The sequence below is a fragment of the Poecilia latipinna genome, unplaced genomic scaffold (genome assembly GCF_001443285.1).
Source record: "Poecilia latipinna isolate Pla-1442-1.1 unplaced genomic scaffold, P_latipinna-1.0 Scaffold1600, whole genome shotgun sequence".
NCBI classification, from domain to species: Eukaryota; Metazoa; Chordata; class Actinopteri; order Cyprinodontiformes; family Poeciliidae; genus Poecilia; species Poecilia latipinna.
Genome location: NW_015114216.1, coordinates 1 through 15,542, shown reverse-complemented (window position 1 = coordinate 15,542; position 15,542 = coordinate 1). Strand labels below are relative to the sequence as shown.

Genomic DNA, 15,542 nt, shown 5'->3' with positions numbered 1-15,542 from the left:
AAAAAAAACATCCAAAAACAAGGGGGGCCAAAATAAAAAAAAAAAAAAAAAAAAAAAAACTCAGGTAGCAAATAGGATTTAAGATTCCTCATCCCTCCACGCTCATTTAATGATACATTCACGACATGTGAAGTAGGTTTAAAGTTACAATTCTTTTACACTTATTTAAGTACAGGATTTGTCAAAATCCTGTACTTAAATACAGGATTTTACATAAAATTACAATTCCAAAAAATTATAACTTTAAAAGAAAACCTGCATAAATTACAATAATCAAGTCCTCACCAGCAATGTGTAAATATAGATTTCAGTCTCCAAATAGTGCAATTAAATATCATTTATAAAGTATATTTTATTGTTTACACATAAGTACACACATATATGTAACTAATGTGTATAGTAAAAGAAATAACTTCTATTAATTACTGAAGAGCAAATGTATTTTAGTTGGAATGGTTTGAAGGTCAAAAAGATCATATGTCTTCCATATAAAATATGGACTTACAACTTATTGTTGTAAGTTGTATATAGAAACAGATGGGATTGTGCCACTAAATCCATATTAGCGTGGATTTGATTTATTGTGTATTTCTGTATAACTGGGCATGAACTGGACCTGTTTTTTTTTTTCTTCTACAAACGAAGTGATGACCTTGAGACGACAACAATTTAAATATTTTAAATTAAATTGAACAAATAAAAACATACCTTAAGCATATTGCTTAAAAAATAAAACATGCACTTACACTGCATTTTAAATGTATTTAGAGAACGAAGCTGATTTGCATCGTACTGCTGATGTATTCAAAATAACAATAAACTGTACATTTATACACAGTTTAGTACAGGTGACTACATAAAGTTATTTTAAATGCACCTCAGCCTTTGTTTTTCTGCAATTTAAGTTAAACTAAAACATTCTTAGTGGTTCCAAGAGAGTACCTTTTAAGTACACTAATGAGCAAAAATACTTAAAGTAAACTGATAATTATTTTTAAGTTCTACTTTAGCTAAAAAAAAAAGGTTAAATCACTCCAAGATATGATTTTGTGTCATTTAAGCTCAGTTAAAATGTGATTACTTGTTCCAAAGTTACACACTGCACACAAACTAATCTGAAAATATTCTTGAAGAAAAGTAATGATCAGTCTGGTTTCCACTTTCGCAAACGCAAACTAAACACACGTTACGCTGTGCTTTTTTACAATTTAACCTAAAGGTAATCACGTTACAAAATTAGACAATTTAAATATAATGATGTGCAAATATCCTTAACGTTTGTTGATCACACTTAACGCAACTGCATTAAAATAAATCAAAATGTAACATTAATTACGTTTTTTTTTTCAGAGCTCTGTTGTTAAAAGTAAATCCACAAATTCAGAGGTTAATTTAGAATCTTTCGCATTATTATTATTATTATTATTATTTTACGTGATAAAGCATTGTATTTGATTTAATTAAAAGTTGTGAACGCTCCAGTTCATCCAGTTGACTGTGTTTTCAAAATGAACACCTGTACGCATCACCCGCTGCCCCGCTCATGGACCTCGCAGACATGGCGAAGATTTCGCTTTAAGGCCCCCTTTTTTTCCCTTCTTACAGGGAAACACGCTCTGCGGGTCCAGCAGCTGCACATACACACCGCCGATTGGACACATGCGGCCAGTCACATGCACTGTATGGACATTTTGCTGCGTGCTGGTGTCCGCCTATAGCCGTGCAGGCAGCAGCAGAGCGAAGGGCCATCATCATGGCAGCCATTATAGGAGGGCTCCTCCAGCTTTTCCACGGCCTACGTGCACATTAACTCAGGGGAGTGGCGCAGGCTTTGACACCATGTTTGCGCCTCGCAGATCGAGCCGTAAAGCGGGGAAACTGCACGTTTTCCTCGACTGTAGTGCAATCTAAACGTAAATAACGCTCTATGAAGGGGCTGCAAGGCGAAGAAAATGGGCTCTAATACAGGAAAGTGTGGCTTTGCACTAAAAAAGGGGGAGGACTCACATGAAGTAGGGGTCACGTGTTCTTGCACAAAGGGGGTTGAATATTTACCTTTTTTGTCACGCAATGTACTTTTTCCCCTTAAAGATAAGCAATTATAATTACATGTATTTAATTTAGCTACGTAAAAACGGCGTCACACACCTAAAGAAGGTGTTTTCTAAACATAAAAAAAAAACAAAAAAAACTTTAAGGCTTTTTTATATGCTTTTGAGCCCACAAAAGCAGCAAGTCCATAGATTATATAGTATCCAGAGAGGAAGGTCGAGTGACTGCAACTCGCTCTGCGATAGAGTTCCAGCACATAATGAAACTTAACCTTATCGTCTACATACACAGAAATGCATATTCACATCACATACGAACAGAATAAACCCAATCAGGACCCAAACGTGCCATGTCTGCATGTGTGTGTGAGTGTTTGCGTGTGGGATATGGCCCTCGCTTGCAGATCACGCAACATGGCAGCAGCCACGGCTGTGTTCTGCGGATGTTGGGACTAAACTGTGTCTTTTTTGTCGCTTTTCTTTCTTTTGTTTGTTTGGCCACACGCACAATTAGGAGCTTTCATCGCCAAGCAACAACAACAGCAGCAGCAGCAACTACAACAACAAGGCTGGCAGAAATCTCACGAGAAAAACAGGGAAATGTGGCTTACTATATTTCACAGCGGAAGCCTACAGGTCACACACGCAGGCACACACACACACACACACGTTCACTTACTCACCCACTCACTCAGACATGGGGTAACAGCACAGTATAGGTGTGTGGGTGTGAGTGTAAGCGCCTACCTTAGCTTTTTGGGAACAGAGTAGTCTACCTCTATCAGCTTTCCGTGCAATTCAACTTTACCTGCAGGGGCGAGAATGGACAGTTTAAGTCATGTGTCTGCAACAATGCACGCCAACACTTCATGAAGTAGGTGCGTCCCCATTCATATTTTTAAAGAAAGTACTCGGGGCGCATCGTGGCGCACACAGTGCACACACATTTGCATTATTCCAACCACTTTGGAAGGGCATTTCGTGCGCCATAACGAAGCTTAATGAGCTTATATAGTAGTAGTGTATGAGTGGGGGTGGTGGGGAGGTGAGGGGAATGGGCAGCCATGCTTTCCACTCCCACAAGCATTGCAATGAGGGGGGATATATGTTTCTCCTGTAAAGAATACAACGCCAAGCAGATATTAGGTAGGAGCTTCCACGGTGTTGTTGTTGTTTTGTTTGTTTTTTTGTTTTTTTTGGTTACTATCACGTACAAATAGAAGGAGCGAGTGGCCTGGCGCAGCACGGAATTAGCGTCTCACCTCGTCCTCCCCCCCCCCCCCCTCTCTCCACCTCCTCCTCCAACACTCAGCTACCTGTTTATGAGCCCTTTTCCTCCGGACCCCCGTGACCCACCTCCAAGACACCTCGTAAAAACATAGCCGGACACCGGGGGAACAGGGATCCGACAAGTTTTCCGCGCTGGCGCCGCGCTGCGCTCGTCAATAAAATCAGGACGAAAAATAAGTGAAAAATAATTATGCCTACCCGAACCCAGTCAGTCAGTCAGAGACCATCCCATATACATTCCAGCGGCTGATCGCGAAATAAAAAAAAGGAAAAAAAGAAAGTAGCGCCATGCACTATCGGAATCTCCTTAAAATAAAAGGAGAAATTAAAAGGTGATTCTTGCGCGTGGAAATTTGCGTTAAGACCGCGGGTGTTTTCCTCTAAAAAATATATATGTATCTTTCGAGTGTGTCCTGCGTGGGATCGATCATTTATCCAATATCTCCAACTCTAATCACAAACACCGTCCCGTGCTAAACACAGATTTGTTGTTTATTTTATTTATTTATATATATATTTTTGTAAAGAAACCAAAATAATAAATATTACACATTTTTTTTACTTTGACCTACTGTAGTGTGATTTCCCCTGTCAGCAGCGAGCAAGCATCACTCAGCGCAAATATCAAAAATCCACACACTTACCAGAGAGAGTCTCTATAGCCTTTATGGCCGAGTTCTGGTCGGGGAAGTCCACAAAAGCATAGCCGGATTTTAGCAGGACCTGCTCGGGCGCTGGCAGCTCCCTCTCCCCGAAGAGCTGCTCCAAGTCCTCGACTGTGACCGAAGGACTTAAATTCCCAACATATAGTTTGTTCATGATCTGAAGAGCAGAAGAAGGGGGGAAAATCTCGAAAGGCTTGCCAGATCTCAGGAGTGAGACGATATTGAGAGCAGCAGAAACCAATTTTTGAAAAATAAAATAAAAAAAATAAAATAAAATGTATTTTGGGGGAAAGAAAAATCGTCCTCCAGGATAATAGGGAGCTAAATGAGCGACCCCCCAGTTACCGACCAACTCTGGCCCTGGTCAAACTCTTTCAACAGGGACTGGGGGGGGGGGGGGGGGGGGGGGGGGGGGGGAAAAAGAAAAAAAAAAGTGTCGTTACGACGCTATTACTCCGGAGCCAACAAGCGCCGCCTCTAAACAAAATCTCCCTTAAAAATCACAAGAAAAAATGTTTGGAGGTGCATGTGCCGCTCGTCCGGCGTACAGAGGGGCATGGTGATGACTGTGCTGTGTTCTGCGAAAGGGATGGGCTTAAAGGAGGCAGAGGGGGGTTATTTCATCAAATCATAATAAGGGCCTCCAGGTTGCATGGGAGTAAGGGGCTTGGCTTGGTTTGGAGTGAGAAGAGAAGGGAAGTGCAGGGCCGTTTCCAGAAAGTCTTGAAAGGGCGGCTCTACGGGGGGCCACTAATAATTTTAAGGTTTTACAACAAAATTGGACAAGTTTAACCTGACATGAACTTTATAGGGTTTACGGTGGCAACAGACTCCCCCTCGCCCCATTTTTATTTTTTTTTTATGTTTAAATCGTTGCATTTTTTTATTTCTTTACATTTTATAATGTAAGTGAATGTTGTCAAGTGTGTATGTTCAAATAATTAGCTTCTTTTAGTTATTAATTAAAAAAAATTAGTACAAGCTGTTTAAAGTCCATACAACATTTACAGACTGTGACTTTAAAATACTGAAACTGTGTTCATTTCTTTCAAATAAATATGTGATCCTGATCTCATTTGAAGGCCCAAAAAGGGGGACAATGGACGATAAGTCAATAAATGCTGCACCTCACCCAAGTTCATGGCTATAATATAGATTTTAATGCCAATATATTAGCACATGTTCATGTCCCTGAAAACATATGCAAGTGTAGATAATGGGTGGATTGGACGGTGGACGCTATTATGAGCAACGTTTGTCATTCTAAGAGTAACCCACTCCACATAGGTCATGTATATATATTTTTTAACTTTCTCAGGAACTTTAACCAGTCCTATGTTCATACAAAGATTTATGAATATGAACTCATTCCAAGGAACTTTTATTACACTACATTCAATGAGTTTAAATTCTATATAGCGTCCAACTCTGAAGTCTTTAAGGTCGTCAGACCAGGGATCTTTGACAGTCCCTCCCCTTGTGCCAGCGGAGAAGGAGGAAGTAAATAGGAGCTGCTGTGTGGAAAATTCAAATCGTTGTCGACTTAAACCAGTAAACCAATGATCCCTCCCTCAGTTGAGGCTTTTAATTATTTATGAGGGAGCCAGAAATATGGATTTCTGGGATCCTTTCACTGCATTCAGCACCTGTTTGAGAAATATTTGATTTTTGTAGTATTTACATTGAAATACAGACAAAAGCATTCCTTCAACAAACACACGGACCAAAAAAAGGCAATAAAGAAAGTGAAACCACACTGCTGTCCTTGTACATATTGCTCTGGGAGAAATAATAATTAAAAGAAAACTAGATTTATAGCTGAGAGTCTCTAAATCCCTTTTTGAGCACAGCCTAAATGGTGGAAAAGCCAAATGCTGATAAGAACAGAAGGGGATTCTTGAAGGAGCCACTCGATGCTGTACACATGAATCCTTTTATTTGCTGTGGCGGTTGTGTAAGTGTTTGCAAATGGGTGTGTTTGGGAGGGAAGCATGTTTTAAGGCGGACTGCAAACAAAAGCTTTGCAAGGCTGTGGCAGCTGTGCTCATGCATGGTTGTGTAGTCTTGTACCTAGTTACCCAAGGGGAGGAGCCTAATTCTTTTCTCTTTACATGTGACTTCTTTCCCTGAGCTTTCGGAGCATTACTGCCACCCCACTGTAGTGCAGAAAGTGCCAGCAGCAGGAGTGACCAGCTCCTTCTCTCTTGCCTTGTTTCCGTCAGTGTATGAACAGAGGAATGTCCAAACTGTGGCATATTTACAAAACAGCTCTTTACTTTCCCAATGGCATGCACACACGCTCAGTTATTGTGGGGTCTTTGTTTTTGGGGTTTTTTTTGTTTGTTTTTTTTGCTGCCAGTCAAAAAAATCAACAGTTAAAAATGGAAAGAGCAAGCTCCAAACCCCCAATAAAACTCAAAAATACAAATTTCTGCTTTTAGGCAGTTTTCTGAAAATTGGGTCACTGGGCTTTCAGATTGTGCAAATTATTTCCACCCCGAATGGAAATGCATGCGACATTTGGAGGAACGTGGAGACACACATACATGTGGACTTGTGGTGGAACATGGAAATTAATTTCCAAGGTGTGGCCAGCAGTGCAACGGGTGGTTTCTGTCTCCTGACTGCTGCAATGCCTGCGTATATTACACACTTTCCGAACACTGAATATTATAGTAAAAGGTTTAAAACTTGCAGCAGCTTTTGTTAGCACATAATTCTTTTTTTTTTTTTTTAACATCTTTCATTCCCTATCATGTTTCGTTACCTCCAGCTTTGGTTTAATCAGCCAAAATTGGAAAAAACTGAACTTTCCACAAATATGCAAATAATTACAATGTACATTTCTGAACATATAAAACAACTATTTGGATATTGAGAAAGGACTTGAAGGAAATCACACTTTCTCAACACTACTTCCTCCTGGTGCGTCAGTTTAAATATGGTGTCTGTCCACTTTCCTGTAAAATGAAACCAAACTAGTCTTCCTTAGAATTTGCTTGTTGGTTTCATTTAAAAGGTACACATTTACAGCAAAATAAGGACAATTCACCTAATCTGCTACAAAAAAAAACAAAAAACATGTGTCTTAGAGCTGAACTACAACAGCCAGAAAGAACAAAACTGATCATTTGTACCTTATCTTGGTCAAATTAATCTTTGGTTACAACACCCTTCTGAGGACTTTTCAGAGGTTCACAGTGACCAGCAGGGGTAGTTGTTGAACTTCAGTTTCCTCTTGTTTGATGAAGCTTGTTTCTCTTCATGTGAGCAGCAGCAAACATCAATTTGAACTGGGTAAGGAAAATAACCTGATCTCATGGCTGTGAAGGTGAATTTACCTGTGACTTGATTATGAGAAAAGCCATCCAGTGAGCAAATGCATCATGTCTCACATGGACACATTTTTTTTCTTTCCCAGTTTCAGAAGATTAAATTCAAAATCCTCACAAAAACTCTTAAAAGTTGCCGTTTATCCAGCTATTGAAATGCCAGCTTCCCAGCCAAATCATAGAAAATATCACTACTTTCATGAATCAGGAGGGAATGAACATAGAAACTCAATCCAAACCAGTGTGGAAGGTCTTAATTGTATTTTAAAGCAAAGCCTAAATGTCAAATTGTTTCATGAGTTTTACAAACTTTGCATAAATTCTGATTAAAACTCATCTGCATAGTTTACAACAGTTAATTTTCTGTGCAAAAATCCAAACATGTCAAAACCAAAAGAGAAAATAAAAGCTCAAATTTGTCACCATTTAAAAATATTTCTAAGCTAAAAGTTAAACGCAGACTTTGCTGTATGTAAATTATATATCTAAAGCATATTCATAAAAAAAGGTTTTTAGGATAAGAGAGAAAGAATGCCAGAGTCTTCAGAAACGACACGAGTCTTGGTGGAAAAGAAAACTATTCCCTTTTAATTTGTTTAAATTTTGCTGAATTCTCACTCAGTTTGTACACAAGAAAACCCCATAAATTAACACGCCAGTTAGAACAACACTGGCCTGTACATTTAAAATTTAAAACAAGGACACACTGCTTCAAATGTGTTTTTCCATTTTCACTGATTAATGATAGGGAAGAGGAAGAGTGGTGATCATCATCGTCATCATCATCCGTTTGGTTTCTTTAATGTGGAGTTGAATGAGAAATGTCTGTTAAATAGGAGTATATTGTCATGACCAGACACTGAATGTTCTCTGAAGTTAAAAAAAAAAAGTGTCTCTGGAGAACAATAGTGCCTAATGAATCACAAAGATTCAACCAAGGTTGAAATTTTTAAGCTCCAAATTACACAATAAACTAACCAGCTGAGAATAAGCAGACGAGCATCTTCCAAGTTTCACATTGTGCAGAGGGATAACTACCACAGGGGCAGAAACGGGTGAAAAGGTTTTCTGCCAACACTTTTCACATCAGTACATTGCTAAGCTTACGCTGCTGGTATTCTGCTCTCTCAGGACTTTGCACAAATTTTTCCCATGAAACTCCACATTAAAGAAAGCAATATATCACCTTAAGAATATGATATCTACAAGAAAGTCAAATCTTTAGGAGAAACGCCTCGTCTGTCCATGGAAAAAAAGGGATTTATGTCTTCCTGATCTGCTCAATAGCGACCTGTGAAAGAAAGCAGCCGTTAGTTAAAAACCCTACAAGTTACAAACAAGCCAACGTTTTAAGACGACTGCGGGTAATATTTGGACTTACGAGGAGAATAAGACCGGGATCTTGACCGAGATCTGTATGCTCCTCTGTAGTATGGTGATGGAGATCTTCGTCTAAAATTGAAACAAATTTTCTTACCAGTAACATTTAGAATTAAAACAAAAAGCAGGACAAAGAGAACAGAGCTTTGATTCTTCAATGATAATCAGCAAAATACCAACTGACAAACTGGGAGTGTTACCTGTATGATCTGTAGTAGTCCCTGTCGTCATAGCGATCATAGCCACCTCTATCGTATCCACGGTCATAGCCACGGTCGTAGTCGCGTGAATAGCGCCGAGGACCACCGGGACCTCCGCCACCACCGCCACCACTGATGAGAAACAGTCAGATGTAAAACCATAATGCACACAAGTAACATATTCCTGTTTAATTTTAAAACACAAGGTTTTTATGCTCAGCATCTCATCAGGAGCTCCATTACAGGCAGCCATGCTTATCGGAGTTTAAATTTCAAAACACCTACAAAGCTTCATGAAACGATTTATAACTTTTTCACATCACGACTAACAACTTAAATGTATTTTTCTGGGAGGGGATTTTATGCGACAGGTTCAAAAACAAAATCGTTATGCTTAATTTGGAAGTGGAATTATTTGTTTCTTAAACTCTACTTGCAAACATGAAACTGGTCACACACACATTCAGCCCCCATAAGGGTGTGGCTCTACTAGCTATACAAATTTAAAGTATGAAATTTCACTTGATGAATCTCTGTAAAACAGTTCCAGCTCCACCAGACAGGACGTAGTGCACTGAACAGCAATCTTTAGAGTCTTGGCAGAAATTCTCAAGTTAATGAGTAAAGATTTCTTCTTACTGTATTTCATAAAAACAAACCGATTTTAATCCTTTCCTTTGCAACTGATCTGAACCAACTTTATATCCGTTTTGTGCTTGGCTCCACCGTTTGACTAGGAGTATCATTGTCCCTGTTGGCAAGCACAACTAAAAAAAAACCACTTCACAGTCAGGCACCAGTTAGTTTTAATCTATCACTTAAATTCTCAAAAAAATGTTTTGAAATTAGTGGTGTTAAATTGGGGGGAGGGGGGGAACTGTATAAAAAGGAGATAACCATTTTTTTAAGGCACAGGAGTTATTCATTTACACACACACCCACCCACACTATTCGCTGTAGCTGACGTACTATGTGGGCCGTCCCATGTAGATTCCCGGGGTCGGGGTGTGAGGTCTTTTTGTGATTGAGAAATCCACCCGGATTCTACGACCGTCCAGCTCCATGCCATTCGCTCGGTCCTTTGCCTGATAGCAAACAAAGTGTGTTTTTATACAAAATCCCAAGCAGTGTTTCTATTTAGATTTTTTTTAATGTTTTTTAATAATAATTGTATGGATAAAATGCACTACCCCTTTAGCATCAGCTGTGTTCTCAAAGTAAACAAAAGCAAAGCCCCTGGAGCGCCTGGACTGCTGGTCGTACACGATGCAAACATCCGCCAGGGGCCCGTACTTAGAGAAGACGTCCCTCAGATCCCTCTCTGTGGTGTACAGGCTCAGGCCAAACACTCCCAGGCAAGCATTTGGATCTGGATTAGCCTGAAGTTTCAGGAAAATTAAAAGTTTACATTTTACAGAAATTAATTACACAAAAATATACACATTTATTTCCAGACTGGTAATGCAAGATCAAAACATGGGAGAAAAAAAAACATGGGTTACTCACAATGGATACCATCATAATAATTGCCATTAGTTTTTTTTCTGATACTGTGCTACTCCACAAACATAATGAATGAATACACTTTATTTTTCAAAAACAACACACCCGATTGCCGATGTGCCTGCGGCGATTAGACATGGGGGAATGACTGAGGCTCCTGCGGCGGCGCTCTCCACTGTAGGAGCGGCTGCGGGACCGGCGCCTGCCGGACCTGGAGCGCGACCGAGAATGGCTGTAGTGCTTATGAGAGCCGTGGTTAGAATGGGAGCTGAAACGGCAGAGACAAACTTTTAACATTTATCCAAAACACCGCTTGAAGGATCTGATTTCTGTGCCACTATTTGCTCTTTAAAAAAATAAATAAATAAATAAATGAATAAATAAAACTCACCCTGATCTGGACCTGGAGCGGGACCAGGACTTAGAACGGGAATGGTGGGATCCATCTTTTGAACGAGCTGGAGAGCGGCTCGCCGACTTCCCAGGGGCATGGGGACTCGCGCTCCTGGAAGCGGAGCGAGACTCCTGAACGAACCACACACACACACAGAAGGACGTCATCATCACAGAAGAAGTGATAAATATGAAGAAATGTGCTACAACAACTCTGTAGTTGAGATTTAAAACTATCCTGGAAAATTTGAAGGAAAAAAAAATGATACACAAAACGTAGAAATTGGCAATTATGAATGCAGGGTTAAAGCTATTTTATCTAACCAGTGGAAGGATGTTATCACTAGGATTACATCAGCAAGTATAATTAGGTAATTAAGATTACAAAAATAAAAGACAAAATAAAATAGCAATAACATAAATTAAAGTGTGATGTATTCAATAACAATGACATGCACGCATTGGATAAATAGACCAGAAAATTACTTAGCGCAGCGACCTTATCCAGATTACTTCCTTAACTTCATTTCTGTAACTTCATTACTTCACATTATTCTTCTTTCTTCAATTTTCTTACATCTTCTGACTTCCCCTTCTCACACACTGCTCAAAGTTCTTCCCTCCTCATGTTTAGCATGCATTCAACAATTCAGCTTCACACATCTGAGCTTCATATTACTGAAAATAAAGTGGACATGAGACTTCTTCTGCATTTTCTTCGTCGAACCTTAACCTTAATGGAAAAGAAAAGGATGAAGAATTTATGACTACAATTAAAACGGCACGCTCATTCAAATTTTCATCAGGATTTTGTGACAAATGTTAAAAGTTTGCAAATGCTCAGTGTTAGTTGGATTCATTTCACTTTCAGTGGTTCCACATTCACTACCGTGTCTTTCAAGTAATTTTATAAAAAAATAAGATTGCAATAAAAGGGAAGATGCAATAGTTCTGTAAATTGTTGCTCAATGAGCATTGCAGCCAATTGGTCAACCCTGTGTCTGATGGAAACCCAGGGATTTTGAACACAAAAAAATACACACAGCGCATCCATTTGTTCCTAATTTTAAACACACCTTATCCTTTTTTACTTACAAAAAAATAAAAGTAGTCTTGTTTAAAACAGTTCCCGTTAAATTGCATTCCTTTCATAGTGAAGATAAAACCACTGTAAATGAAAAGGTCATAATCTGAATTATTATCTCCCATTTTACCCAAAATACAGTAAATCTAGGTTAACCAAAACAACCTCAAGTTAAAGTTACAAATCATTTGTATTCACCTCCATCAAAAAGCAGCGAGTACGCATATCCCGTAAATGCCAATGTGCAATTATCTTCACTGAAAAACCAGATCTGCCCTACCCTTCGGCATACTGCTAACTGGTTAAGCAGGCGTTCAACAATTCACAAGATGATTGAAGATAAATATTTGAGGTGTTCACAAGTGAGGACGTTACTTGCTAAATCAAAGCCAGGTTCATACTTCAGCAGAAGGGTTTGTACACCCAACAATGGAAAGATGAAGAAGCTACACTGCTGTTCCTGATGTTCGCCTCTAATTGGAAACTCAGCTTTGTTCTATGAATAAAAGGGCTTTTTCATTATATTTACAAACGTGATCATTTAGACCTAAACTAGATACCCAGCAATGATTTGTGTTAATGTATGCTCTTTACATTAATAACAAAACACAGTTTGTGAAATAAGCACTCAATTTATGAAAAAAATTAAAGCTTTTATAGAATTAAAATCGAACTGATAATGGCTGATAATGGGATCACCTCAAACACTACAAATCCCAGATAAACTTAAAGACATATTTCTAGGTTAATGACAGATTTAACAACATGTTTGTGGTTTGTACCACTGACCATTTAAATTAAAAAAAGGAGCACCGCTTTACATTTTCCACAAATAACATACATCACAAACTGCATTTCTGAATATGAACTGTGTATAAAATTATCCAGCTTCAAATATTAAACATACTTGTATTTTAGATTTCAAACCAAAGCGGAATAAAAACTGCATTCGTCGAATTTTGTGAAATAGCCCTTTAAAGAATCTGCAGCTGTGAATCGGACACCAACTTCAGCATCGTTCTTCATTGTCTATTCAGACGAGCAATTCATTGAAGCGCCTGTTTAAACAGCGAATATTACAACCTGCATGACCGAGGTGAAACAAATGAAGAATCTTGAGGCTGTTTGATTTAAAACAGCAAATTATTTTTACTCTTCCGTGTCGATTTAATGGCGCGGGCTAGGCGCGCCAAAAACCGATAAGGAAACCCCAGACTGCTGTTCAGTCAACATTACTAAACGAAGTGCATATTTTAAATAAGTATTAAACCTACCCTAAAAATGAGCCAAACGAAACGCATATTGCATAACGTAAGATTTAATTTCATGTGCAACAAAACGGCGTCAACTCGAAGTTCTAGAATATTCTATCAAAGGACATCGAAAATGAAATTTCTATGCTTACGACAAGACTTTGGTTTACCTGACTTGCAGTGTCTGTCTTTTTGCTGTTTAAAGCTCTCACCTAACCAACCTTTTGGTTGCTAAATCGAAAGGAGATATTAACAACACCTTAAATTAACAATAAAGATAGGTTTCGATTCGTAGGTTCCTATTTATGAATTGACAAAACAGCTATCTTCATGTAAAAGACAATCTCTGTACATGCTTAAATATACATAAGGTTTATATTTGTCATATGTCGTATAAATATTTTTAAATCAATTTGAGTTGCTAAAATATAAACCGATTATTTTTTTTACTCTACAACCTTCTGTAGCCCAGGAATTTAATGCATGATAAATAATCCTAAACTGCATGAGTGAGACTTTTATCGTTTTAGCACCAGATCTAATTTAACGTGTTGCTAAAAATATATTTTGTAACAGCTGGTGGCGAATCACTTGGATACGAATCGGAAGCCAGCTTCTTCATCGTTAGCCTAAGGCCTAGTTAACATTGAAATGCTAGCATTAGCCAGGTAGCTAAAGTTAGCAACATACGTTTTTGCAGGAAATTTTATACTCAGTTTATGTTATATCAACGTTTTTAATGCGTTAGAGAAATTCACATATGAAACTACAACTGGAATGTCAAGCTACGAAGGTGAGCATTTGGTCAGTGGTGTCAGTTGATAAATAACAAAAACCGTTAATATGACAGTTTTCTCGTCAAATGGCTTTTTTCGTTGCTCTTCATGAACCATAGGAAGTAAAAAAATAAAATAAAAATAAAAAAACTAAATCAGAGTTCATACATACCCGGCCTTTCTCATTGTCGCTCATTTTAGTGCTATAGAATAAGCTACACGGAGAAATAGTCTACCTGATACTAATATGCGAGGCTAACGACTATGGTCGCGTGTGTGTATGTGTGTGTGCAGTAATGTAAAACTGTAGCTCCTCCCTTCCTCAACTGTTTTCACAACCACGTGACTTAATAACGTAAAAACGTACGTCATTTCATAAAGTTGAAATATATTTATTGGAGTTTTTTTGTTGTTGTTTTGTTTTTTAAGCATATTACACATCTCAAACAGGAGTGCAACAAATTTGACAGTTACTTGTGAATTCTGTTTAATTAACTTTTATTTGATAATAATATAATATTTTTTTAAAATCTCCAGTTCAGGTAGTCACCATTTTGCGGGAGCACGTGTGAGGCTCTTGATGTTTTCAGTGCTGTCAGACAAGGTCATGTTATTACTGCTGTGCTGTCAATAACCAATCTCTGATAAGTACACAAATTGTGAAACTGGCCACAAGACTTTCTGCTGCATTTTCTTTATTTAAGCGGACATAATAGTGGGAGTGACAGAGAGGATGGTACAGAATTATTTTTTAAGACACTTGAAACAATTATCTAGAGCTTCAGCACTGAGTATATTTATTGATGTATATATTTGAGTGATTCATAGCTTAACTGATGCTTTTAGCAATTCAATGGCCTTGCACTAAAAAACAATAATCACAATTTGAAAAAAACTTAGACCTCTTAATAATAAAAGCACATCTACTGCAAAAATAATTTATCTTGAGTTCTGCATCATTTACTCGAGAATATGTACTTCAGACATCTGGCAGGACCGTACAGCTGAGATGTTCAAATTCATTACTAATTAACACCTGTAAGTGAGAACAAAACAATCAAGCAGATTAAAAATTATTTTAAATTCTTTTCTTTCTTTTTTTTTTCTTTGGAGATGTTTGTGTGTTATTTTACATACCACAGCTATAAAGAACATTTATTTTATGCAGGTCAAGTGGACTAGGTCCATCTCGTTGGCCAATAGGAATGTAAGGGTCTGGTTTGGGAATGATTGTTGGTCCACCGTCCTCAGAGAAGGCATATCTGAAGCAGAGATTTAGAAAATGTAAGGTTACCCCAGCATTCATTAAGGCAAAGAGTTTATTTTTGAATTGATTCTAAAAAGTATTAATCCTTAATCAAATTTCTTCTGTTTTTGTGGGGTTTTTTAAATCACAATTAAATGTTTCAGTTCATCAAATATTTTACTCATAAGATTACTTAAGTAAATAAAATGTTTAGTTATTATATGATGATTTAGTTCATAAGGGACACATGCTATGGAAACAAATGGCCCCACTTAAAAAAAAATTCTCTAAACATTAACACTTTTGCTAGTAACAATTGCCATCAAGAATTTAGTTCAACTTTGTTCTCATCAGTCCACAGGATGTTCT

General features: G+C 38.0%; 2 protein-coding genes across 2 annotated transcripts in view; both read right to left on the bottom strand.

The window, feature by feature from the left end:
• igf2bp2a (insulin-like growth factor 2 mRNA binding protein 2a) overlaps positions 1 to 4,554 on the bottom strand; it is a 72,238-nt gene extending 67,684 nt beyond the window's left edge. The window contains exons 1-2 of the mRNA XM_015059097.1: positions 3,986 to 4,554; positions 2,799 to 2,859 (exon numbers count right to left, since the gene is read on the bottom strand). Coding sequence (XP_014914583.1) covers positions 2,799 to 2,859; positions 3,986 to 4,160 — 236 coding nt within the window. The 5' untranslated portion in view covers positions 4,161 to 4,554. The remainder of the gene's footprint in view (positions 1 to 2,798; positions 2,860 to 3,985) is intronic.
• A 3,345-nt stretch (positions 4,555 to 7,899) lies between these two features.
• On the bottom strand, positions 7,900 to 14,237 carry LOC106963919 (transformer 2 beta homolog). Its single transcript, XM_015059099.1, has 8 exons — positions 14,100 to 14,237; positions 10,813 to 10,946; positions 10,527 to 10,689; positions 10,109 to 10,297; positions 9,888 to 10,003; positions 8,919 to 9,050; positions 8,720 to 8,790; positions 7,900 to 8,629 (listed from the first exon to the last, which is right to left on the bottom strand). The coding sequence occupies exons 1-8, from the start codon at positions 14,121 to 14,123 to the stop codon at positions 8,619 to 8,621; spliced, it is 840 nt and encodes a 279-aa protein (XP_014914585.1). The 5' UTR covers positions 14,124 to 14,237; the 3' UTR covers positions 7,900 to 8,618.
• Between the last annotated feature and the right edge of the window lie 1,305 nt (positions 14,238 to 15,542).

What these genes read in the sequence shown, in the direction of transcription:
- LOC106963919 (XM_015059099.1), bottom strand. Translation starts at nt 14,123, where the DNA reads ATGAGCGACAATGAGAAAGGCCGG. An exon ending in GCAGGCACATCGGCAATCGG is followed by an intron (nt 10,298 to 10,526) that starts GTGTGTTGTTTT and finishes CTGAAACTTCAG; the next exon opens with GCTAATCCAGATCCAAATGC. An exon ending in GACTACTACAGATCATACAG is followed by an intron (nt 8,791 to 8,918) that starts GTAACACTCCCA and finishes TTTCAATTTTAG; the next exon opens with ACGAAGATCTCCATCACCAT.